General features: G+C 33.7%; 1 protein-coding gene across 2 annotated transcripts in view; it reads right to left on the reverse strand.

Annotated features, from left to right (window-relative positions):
• Window positions 1-221: 221 nt before the first annotated feature.
• The window catches only part of LSAMP (limbic system associated membrane protein), a 627018-nt gene continuing 615238 nt past the window's right edge, over window positions 222-12001 (reverse strand). For both annotated transcript variants that reach the window (XM_063446436.1, XM_063446429.1), the window contains one exon: window positions 222-484. In XM_063446436.1, the coding sequence (XP_063302506.1) occupies window positions 387-484 (98 nt within the window). In that variant the 3' untranslated portion in view covers window positions 222-386. The remainder of the gene's footprint in view (window positions 485-12001) is intronic.

A 12001-nucleotide genomic window follows, 5' to 3' on the forward strand; every position in this document is an offset into this window, starting at 1 on the left:
ACTGGGAATGATGGAGAGAGAGGCTAGGATTGGAACAACATAGCTAGACAAATACGTCAAAAGAATTTCAAACCAAAAGAAAAAGACAGAAAAAAAACAGATTTTTTACAACATTTCAATGTTCTCAGCATTATGTGTTTTTACACAGATTTCAGTCCCTTCATCTTGCATGTTGTGTTTTTTTGTATTTCTCGTTGATTTTACAAATTTTCTGGTCTTCGGTTTTTGTTGTTGTTTTTTTTTTAACTTAGTTTTTTCTTTGCTCCTCAACACACTTGGTGAAGGAAACAGTTCTGTCTCTCTCTCTCGTTCCCATATTAATTTTTTTTTTTATGTGTTTTCTTCTTTTTTTTTTTTTTTTTTTTTCTTCTTGTATATTCGTTATATTAACATTTGCAGAATAGGAAGAAAAGGGAAGCAGCCATTAGCCAAATTGAAGCAACCATGCTGGTGGAACCATTGTCTGCAATCACCGTCCCGGGTCCTGTAAGAAAAAACAAAAAAAGAAGCTATAAGTAGATTTCTATAAAATAACTAAGAGATAGTATGAAACAAAACAAGAACCAAACAGCAAATGTTCAATTAGGTTTCCCTATTCTCGATCAACTTTATAAATCCAAATTTCATTCCTGAGCCGATTTCCTTCTGAGACTGTGGGTCACAGACCCTTTTTACCTTTATGTTGTAAGTTTTTAATGCAATGTATTAATATTGGCAGATTGTTTGATAAATTGTTGCAATTTGATAGTTTTGAAAATGTTTGCACTTTTCTGTAATTCTTAATTTGAAAAGACTTATTTGTGTTGCGGATTTTTTAAATAATTGTTTCCATCACTTTTGCCTTCATACAATTGGTCTGTCTTTGCTTTCTTTTTTTACACCACTTCACTTTTGCCACTTGCTTTGTAGTCCAACATATTTGTGCCAAATTGGGGCTGTGTCATTGCAGAAACACACTGGACTTGTTCTATGCTTGCTAAGGCTTGATCTCTCTCTTACATTTTGGATTACATTTGGTTAGTCTCACATGAAGGTTTCACATACAACAGAATTCATTAATTTCTCTATAAAAATATTAATCAATTATCTCAAACTATTTACACATTTATCTGTTGTCACTCATCACTCATTTAAACGTATCTCCAAAATGTATCAGGTATTGTACAGATTTACACCATGGCCTGTCTTTAGGTTTCCCTCATTATTATTATTATTAATGAAGATATGATCTTCATTATACTGTAGTATTTCGTGAACAAACACTCAAAGACAACCCAGGTCTGTTCCTGTTGATATCTCAGAAGGTCTGGAGCTCTAGTGGTCTTTGAGGACTTGTCGAAGAGTTCCAGGTTTGTGCAAAAACTATTTGAATCAATACATATGGCACATATATGTGATACTGGGAGAGAGACAAAGAGGTATGTGCTTCTCAAACAATGAATGGAAGAGCCATCACAAAGCTCCAACTTCTTATTTCTTTTAATTTAGTTCAACTGTTCAAACCAAAAGGTATAACAATGTGCAGAGGAAGCCAATTACAACATAAAAAATGGAATCAGTCCCACACTAAACCCCTTTTTTTAAAAACACCAACATTTTACATTACAGGGTTACAGGAACAGGGCCACTGCATCCAGACCAACCCTTTGCATTCAGACCAACCCAAGCTTGGGTGGCTTTAGTGTCCCTTTAAACCTGTCAGTGCTGGACTAAGCTTGGTCAATATATTGGACCCCATTGACTACAATGAGAAGATCCTGACTGGCCAAGCTGCTTCCTTATGGCAGCATTTAAGGCTGACAATGTCGTGTGTGTGGATTAAGGAACCTTGAATCTGAGTATCTTTTTTGATTATTTCCCATTTGTTGTGTTCACATAGCTACGTATATTTTAAATGCATTATAGTGATGGTGATTCTCTCTGTCTCCCCTCCCCTCGTTTTATAAAGCATGGAATCCCTGGGAGCATTCTTATCATTTCCTGTAATATATTCCTAACTTTATTTGAGTTCTATGTGTGAAAGTCTGCTTTTACTTTGCAGCAAATATTCCCTCTTACTTGTATTGTTTAAATTTTGCCTATTGAAATAAGCAGACGTTGCACTTTGAAATGTGCCAAATTAATTTGTTTTATGTTTATTGTATTAATGAGCAAAAAGATTGATCTGAAAATTAAGAATTAAAAAAAACAAAAAAAAAACTGTTCACTTACTTTAGCGGTAAAATGACCACATAAAATATACACTATGCATTATTGCGGTGAATATATATAAAAAGACAGAATTATCCAATGTTCTCAAAAAAATATCACCAGAGTAGCCAATGAATTTGTTCCATCAGATTGATCCACTTTTAGAAGTCGTCTTCAGAATTGATTTTTGTACATAACCTCCAATATCACCAGGTTGGCGCAGTACTAACATGAATGGAATCCAGAAGGATTAAAGCCCTATTAAGGCACTTATTTGGTACAGTTTAGGTGTCAGTTAATCTTGATGGATGATACCAGGCTCTGTGTCATTTAGAATAAATTTACATTTAAATATTGTGTATTTATACACGCTACCCCCTGAGGCTAGGGAAAAAAGGCGAGCTACATCGGCAGATTCAGAGTGATGATGGCCACGTAATCTGGCAAGCAGGTGAAAAATAGCTCAATTATAAAAATAAAAATAAAAAAAAATTATATTGTGAGGAGTGTAAAAAAAACTATTGTTAACACAGATGTGATACAGCTGAGACAAAATGAACATCTTAGACCAGTGATGGCTAACCTTGACACCATCAATTGTTTCTGGACTACATTTCCCATTATACTCAGCCAGCTTTTACAGTCTAAAAGCGAGCTGAGTATCATGGGAAATGTAGTCCAAAAACAATTTATGGTGTCAAGGTTAGCCATCACTGTCTTAGATGTAAAGAAGTTCAACAATGTCACATATCAAAGTAAGAGTGGTTTATTTATTTAAAAAAAATAATAGTTAAAAAAATACAATATATATATATATATATATATATATATATACATATATAGACATACAAATATATAACATACACACATGTATCTACATATATATATATATATATATATATATATATATATATATATTTACGTACTGTACATATATACAATACAGTTTCTTTTTTCCACTATATATTTTGTGTAGGGCCACTTAAATTCTAAAAAGATCCTTTAACAGCTTTTCATATCATTAAATCACAGTCAAATGTTAAGTAAGGGAAATCATTGAAATCTGATCAATAATTAAGGTTAATTAATTTATCAGTTTTGTGTCAATGTAATTTTCTGATGCGGGTCAATAGAGTTCAGCATCAGAGTCCAATGCCCAGAGACAAATTACCTGCCACACTGCACAGTAATACGCATTCTATAATCTATTCTCCATTGGGAATAATACCTCCTCGGTATACTGACTTAACCCTGTCTCTAAATTTATTTGAATCTCATAGTTTGAATTAGAAAAAGAGGTGTATAGGTTGGTATCTTGGTAACGTAATTTAATACTTGTCTATTTGTCTACCTATTGTACAGTGCTATGAGATTTGTTAGTGTTTTATATATAGTAATAATAATTGAACCATCTAAACGTATTACATTTTTATTTTTAGGTTGAATTATACAGCATTCTCGAAAGGTTGAAAATATGAGCGTATTTGTAAACATTATAGCTTCATGTGAGCAAATTGTACAAAGTAACTAAAGTTACCTGGCTAATTCAAGGCATTTGTTTTGTGTGGGTCATTAAAAGATGATAGTGCAGTTAAGAAGAGGGATTTCCCAGTTATTACATAAAGGCAGTTTAAAATCCAGAATAGAAATGTAGCCATTTAGTTAACCATCATGTTGCATAATACTGACAAACTTGCAATCATGAGATCATTTCAAATGGAGAGTGGAATTATTATTATTATTATTGGTATTTATATAGCGGCCAATTATTCCTCAGAGCTTAACAATATTATAAAAGGGGAGAATTTAACAATAAATTAGACAATTATGATTAAGGCATTTGAATAAATAAAATATTGTCAACTACTCTGTTCAGTCAGTGGAGATAAAGTAAACTTTCATAAAATTGTAAAAAATGGTATTTATTTAGATAAATAAACTATAACATCATCTTATCTCACTGCTGAGAGTTTCTCTTTAATGTATTGACGAGCAGCTCAATGAAAATTCACCTTTCCATTCCTACTAGAGATTTGCAGAAAAAAACATTATCTGACAAATATTATCTTTAATAAAACTGCTCTTTTTAAGGTGATTTTGATATCCTGAATGTCTTTCAATATGATGACATTTCTTGGGTTTCTCAGATAAACACAGTGGTCTTCAAATACCAGTCTTCATTAAGCTGCAAATTATTGAGAAATGTTAGTTAGTATCCAGACAGGGACTCTCGTAACCTATTATTCTACAGGGCTGTTGAATGCTTCAATCTGATTGGTTGCCGAACGTTCTAAGGTGTGCATTATTTTCAGGGAGACGCACGGCTAAAGTAGTTCCAGACTTGCTTGACCGCATTACAGTTGCGTAAGAAATTTGTCCTACATACAAGAGCATTTTAATGACAAAAACTTGACAAACGTCTTGAAATACATCATCTGAACAATATTGGTGTGGTAACTGTAGTATAAGTGGAATAATTGACTCCAGGCCGTTGAATTATTAGAAAAAAATAATGCACACCCCGCTTCGCGTCGTGACCACATTACCACCTCGGGTGTGCATTATTTTTCTAATAATTCAACGACCTGTCGTCAATTATTCCTTACTTAATCACAGATATCCAATCACTACAACATGCAGCCAATCACAGACCAAGTGGAGATGTGCAATTACCTCCAAGATAAAAGCCAAGGTCAACGGGGAAATCAAAACATTCTGGAGGCTTTAAAAAGGCTTGAAGTCTGTATGTGCAGTATGTCAGTAAGAAATGCTGCATACACAGAGTTAAAGGGGCATCCCACAGCCCAAATACAAAACAATAAAAATCACTTTTTAGTAGATATATGCCAAATGAAAACATACATGCCTTTAATTATGCATTTTAATCGTTGGGGGTATTTCTAAAAAGAGCTTGCAAAACCTACAATTCTCTTGTCTGCCGCCTTTGCAAGCCCTCCTCATCTAACTCCACCCAGACTTTCTGTGGCTGTCCAATCACAGACTTCACAATGCAGCTCAATGAGAAGTATTTGCAAGGCAGGTGCTCTTGGCAATTGCTGCTTCTTGAGTTTATCTTCACTGAGTTAATTAAACCAGGAAGTAACCGGACCAGTTGCCTGATTGACAGCCAGGGGGTGTGACCAAGGCAAATTTTATATTGAAATGTGCATTTTAATAAAATGAAAAAAAACAAAACAAAAAAAAAAACTATAGTGCTTTAAGGGTTTGGAGTGTCCCTATTAAGTACTTTGTAGCTGGATGTGTAACGCCACCTCTGGTAGTATCATTAGCCAGCTCTGAACTAACACTGGCTAATGTTAATTCTGTGCATTAAAGGCATCTGTCATGAGACCACATAGCACGCTGGCAATACACAACCAATGGCGGCACTTCACCGACCTTTAGCATGGCCTCTGGGAATGACCTCCCCCTCCAATAAAGAGTAATGCCCTTACTGGAGGGTCAAAGCACTGCTTTTGGTTGGAATAGCCATTCACTGGGTGGTGAACATGACATATTTATGTCTGAACACATTTCAGCACCACGGACAGTGTTATCATTGGCCTGTACAGTGAAAGCAATAATCCAGACATCAGGGATTATTCACTATGGTAAGAAGTCAAAATTAAGGTTAACATAGTTGAGCTGGAAACATTATCTAAGTCAGCTTGGCTACTCTGACCTTAAACGTAAAAAATCACTTTACATTCTCACTTTAGTGATTAACCCTGATAGAATATTTTATAAGCGTTAAGTTTGAGTTAAAATAACATAATGTGCGTTATAGGGAAACCCAACAAGGAACACAAATAAAATATACCTAGTCATCAGTCTGTAAACCAGTGTTTCCAAACGTATACTTGAAAGGAACACTTTAGACACATGAAGCACTGACGCTTACTGTACTATGTTATGTGTCTGGAGTCTGTCATATTTGTGGCAGTTGATAAACATGCAAATTTCCATAGAAATAAGGAGTTTTATAAAACTTTGCTGAAACACCAGCCCGGTCGTCACTTAGTCATTGGAGGGGGTTTCTATTAATTCTGATAGCTTCATAGAGCTAAAGGAAGTGGTGGGTGGTGGGTTCCACCTTCTCATTGAGTTGTACAATGACTCACTGAGAAGCATAGAAAAGCTGCAATCGTATGCATGTGTGTGTGTGTGTGTGTGTGTGCATGCTTGTAGCTCCAGACCTAACAAAATCTGTATCTGGGAGAAAGTGTAGGACTTGCAAAGGCTACAGACAGCAGATCTGCAGCTTTCACATGCTGTTTTTTATACCTACAAAGAAATTGTGCACAATTTTTTTTTTTTTTTTTTTAAATGAATGGAGTGCTCCTCTAAATTAGTTCATTATCATGGATGAGTGGGGCTGTATACTCACTGAAATTCCACCTCCATCATAACCACAATGTGTACAAGAAAATAGGATCACACGTAATGTGCAGAATTAGGCAGAACTGTCAAACACGTACAAGGAAACTGTCAGGATTGTTCGATCTTGGTTGCCCATTTCCCAGCATCCTTTGCAAACAAATATTATTAGTATGCCAGTCACAGTTGTACACCCACCTGATTTAGTGTGTTTGGAAATATTAGGGCAATAAAAGTCTGCGTGAGGTTTGCTGCGTGTGCCCAGGGCCTAATACAGGGCTCTATAATCCTCAATGCCCCCATGTAGGTCTCTAACTTCACAAATTGTGCCAATTACAAAGAACACGTTATCTGATCAAACACTTTGTTACATACATTATTTATTTGATGATCATTGTGTTAATTTTTGGAATTTTAAATGTAATTTTTTTTTATATCAATTTTTTTTATATACATTTTAAAACGAGTTCAGTCAAAGATGAAAAAAAACCCCAAAAAAACATCTTGGCTGAGTATTAGCCTGTTTGATAACAGATATTATCCTTTTGATGACTATATTTTCAGAAAATAATCCATTCATTAAATAAAAAGTACACCCTATCCCTAATGTAATGCCTTTGGTGTAGACGAGTGGTGTAGTTAAGAAGCCGGCATGATTTGGTGCAGGGATATGATGAGAAGCCGTTTGGTCTGTATCGAGGCAGAAAACGTATGTGATCAGACGAGATTCCTTCTCATTATAACAATGTAGGCTGAGTGTGGGGTATGGGGGGTAATAATGCAAAGCCTCAAACAGACAGCATGGAAGGTGATGCTTATACACCCAGCAGCAGAGTCTCATAATGAGAAGCTGCCTGAGGAGAAGACTGTATGAATTAGCTGAATTTTCCTTCCAGTAAAAGCTTTGCGTTATTTGCTGTGACATCAATCCTCATTCACAGGTCGTCAGCCTAAAGCAGTGAGGAGCTCGGAGCTCTGTATAGCTCTCATTTACAGCACCAGGGTGGGGACTCAGTAAGGAAGCTGCATCCGTCAAGCAGACACATCATAGGATGTCTTTCCAGAGAGCCCCAAGGCTCCACATGATAAGGAAGAGTAAGACAGGCCCGGCATAAATTTGCCTCATTTCCTCCCCACATCCTTCTAGATGTAGAACAAGCTGCATCCTTACCAGTCACATAATGACATAAAGCAGCATTAACTGTTTTTCCGCTCATGCATTAAGCTGGGAGCGTAGGAGAATGGCCATTCCAACGGACATATTGGCTCGAGTTAAAAAAAATCTTTTGACACACGATCCAACGTGCTAAAGGGAAGCAAGTCTGTGTCTGATGTGTGAAAGCAAGTCGTATTGAATTAAACAAGCTTTCTTCATGTTTAACCCTTCCTGCAACAGATAGGAGCACAATGCTTTGCTTCCCGCATTCACTAGATGGGGCCCAGTGCTTCAGCTCGGCAACTAATCCACTAAATCACAGCTAAACGTTATGCGTTTTCAATAAAATATAAAACATAACTGAGCATTTTTTGGTGATTTCCATTCATTGACATTGTATGGCAGGCTGTCCTGGCACAGTCAGAGCATACAATGTAAATGAAGTCAACTCCCATGGTGCTGTGCGCAGTGAATTTGCGAAAGGAACATGAAAGGAATAGCTGACCGCGTATTTTCCAAGCAGTATCTGAGGAAGAACAGGCACACTCAGAGCGTCATGGAATGTTGACGTCACCAACATCTGCTAACACTGGTGTTTCTTATACTTACCTCTGCTGCTCTCTCAACCTAAGAAAGCTCTTTGATAACATTTACTGGTGTGAGGGATTAACAAACTGTCATTTTAAATGAACTGTTCCTTTTTAAGGAATCTGCTGGTGCTATAAGCATTCAGTTTCCTTTATAGGCGATGTCGCACTGATGGCCATGTAGGTGGAGAGTCATACAAAGAGAAACACTCAGCTACCAATCACCATTTTACCTATACATGTGTCCCTTACTAAACAGTAAACTTAGTTACTAAACGGTGAGTTTTCAAGCTGGCAATGGAATTGCAGAGCTCAAGAGAATTTAATATTTTTGGATAAACTTTTCAAATGTTTTAATCTTTTGAAAAATACATTTTAATATTTTCAAATATTTTGATATATATGTTTCATGTTTTAAAATAAAATAAATATCATTTTAAAAAGGTTATCCAAAAATTTCAAATAATTTGAACATTTTAGCCACAAAACTTGGCTATTTTGTCAGCCTTGTGCAACTCATTGCTTAGTGAACAAATCCTTAAACATTGTTTAGGTATGCAAAGGGTTAATAAAAAGCAAGGAGGCAGGATACCTAAATGGTGAAGTAACCAGAGCCACTTACCTTATCAATCGAAATATAAAGGCATACTACGTCAGGATTGACAAGAAATCCTCTTACGTGTCAGTACATTATTCAGAAGCGTCTTTGCGTTAAAAAATCTCCATAACCTTAATTTCAGCAGAATTGTAGACTATACGTATATGGATCCACAATACGTGTACTGTATGAGCCTTCTAATGAATATAAATAATCCACAGTCACCCTAAAAGCAATTCTTCCAACCACGCAAAAATCAGTATGTTCCTGGCTGAAATCTTGTATTAAATTGGATATTGATTGCATATGCCACTGGTGAAATATCATCTTTGAAAGCCAATACATACTTTAATAGAATAACCCAACATCCTGATGACTGCTTCTGAGAACGACCAGTGGTGTAACGATCAAGAATTACATTGTAACACACTAACTGATTGCCTAGCACTTCATTGTATATATACTACTTATATACACATACTTTATTGTTATCAACTGCCTGTCTACATATATTATATAACTATATATTGATATAAACTGCTTATCAACTGCCTGTCTACATATATTATATAACTATATATTGATATAAACTGCTTATCAACTGCCTGTCTACATATATTATATAACTATATATTGATATACACTGCTTATCAACTGCCTGTCTACATATATTATATAACTATATATTGATATAAACTGCTTATCAACTGCCTGTCTACATATATTATATAACTATATATTGATATAAACTGCTTATCAACTGCCTGTCTACATATATTATATAACTATATATTGATATACACTGCTTATCAACTGCCTGTCTACATATATTATATAACTATATATTGATATAAACTGCTTATCAACTGCCTGTCTACATATATTATATAACTATATATTGATATAAACTGCCTATCAACTGCCTGTCTACATATATTATATAACTATATATTGATATAAACTGCTTATCAACTGCCTGTCTACATATATTATATAACTATATATTGATATAAACTGCTTATCAACTGCCTGTCTACATATATTATATAACTATATATTGATATAAACTTCTTATCAACTGCCTGTCTACATATATTATATAACTATATATTGATATAAACTGCTTATCAACTGCCTGTCTACATATATTATATAACTATATATTGATATAAACTGCTTATCAACTGCCTGTCTACATATATTATATAACTATATATTGATATAAACTGCTTATCAACTGCCTGTCTACATATATTATATAACTATATATTGATATAAACTGCTTATCAACTGCCTGTCTACATATATTATATAACTATATATTGATATAAACTGCTTATCAACTGCCTGTCTACATATATTATATAACTATATATTGATATAAACTGCTTATCAACTGCCTGTCTACATATATTATATAACTATATATTGATATAAACTGCTTATCAACTGCCTGTCTACATATATTATATAACTATGTATTGATATACACTGCTTATCAACTGCCTGTCTACATATATTATATAACTATATATTGATATACACTGCTTATCAACTGCCTGTCTACATATATTATATAACTATATATTGATATAAACTGCTTATCAACTGCCTGTCTACATATATTATATAACTATATATTGATATAAACTGCTTATCAACTGCCTGTCTACATATATTATATAACTATATATTGATATAAACTGCTTATCAACTGCCTGTCTACATATATTATATAACTATGTATTGATATAAACTGCTTATCAACTGCCTGTCTACATATATTATATAACTATGTATTGATATACACTGCTTATCAACTGCCTGTCTACATATATTATATAACTATGTATTGATATACACTGCTTATCAACTGCCTGTCTACATATATTATATAACTATATATTGATATAAACTGCTTATCAACTGCCTGTCTACATATATTATATAACTATATATTGATATAAACTGCTTATCAACTGCCTGTCTACATATATTATATAACTATATATTGATATAAACTGCTTATCAACTGCCTGTCTACATATATTATATAACTATATATTGATATAAACTGCTTATCAACTGCCTGTCTACATATATTATATAACTATGTATTGATATACACTGATTATCAACTGCCTGTCTACATATATTATATAACTATGTATTGATATACACTGCTTATCAACTGCCTGTCTACATATATTATATAACTATATATTGATATAAACTGCTTATCAACTGCCTGTCTACATATATTATATAACTATGTATTGATATACACTGCTTATCAACTGCCTGTCTACATATATTATATAACTATATATTGATATAAACTGCTTATCAACTGCCTGTCTACATATAATATATAACTATATATTGCTATCAACTGCCAATCAACTGCCTGTCTACATATATTATATAACTATATATTGATATACACTGCTTATCAACTGCCTGTCTACATATATTATATAACTATATATTGATATAAACTGCCTATCAACTGCCTGTCTACATATATTATATAACTATATATTGATATAAACTGCCTATCAACTGCCTGTCTACATATATTATATAACTATATATTGATATACACTGCCTGTCTACATATATTATATAACTATATATTGATATAAACTGCTTATCAGCTGCCTGTCTACATATATTATCTAACTATATATTGATATAAACTGCTTATCAACTGCCTGTCTACATATATTATCTAACTATATATTGATATAAACTGCTTATCAACTGCCTGTCTACATATATTATATAACTATATATTGATATAAACTGCCTATCAACTGCCTGTCTACATATATTATATAACTATATATTGATATACACTGCTTATCAACTGCCTGTCTACATATATTATATAACTATATATTGATATACACTGCCTATCAACTGCCTGTCTACATATATTATATAACTATATATTGATATAAACTGCCTATCAACTGCCTGTCTACATATATTATCTAACTATATATTGATATACACTGCTTATCAACTGCCTGTCTACATATATTATATAACTATATATTGATATAAACTGCTTATCAACTGCCTGTCTAC

This window comes from Pelobates fuscus, chromosome 1 (genome assembly GCF_036172605.1).
Source record: "Pelobates fuscus isolate aPelFus1 chromosome 1, aPelFus1.pri, whole genome shotgun sequence".
Classification (NCBI taxonomy): domain Eukaryota; kingdom Metazoa; phylum Chordata; class Amphibia; order Anura; family Pelobatidae; genus Pelobates; species Pelobates fuscus.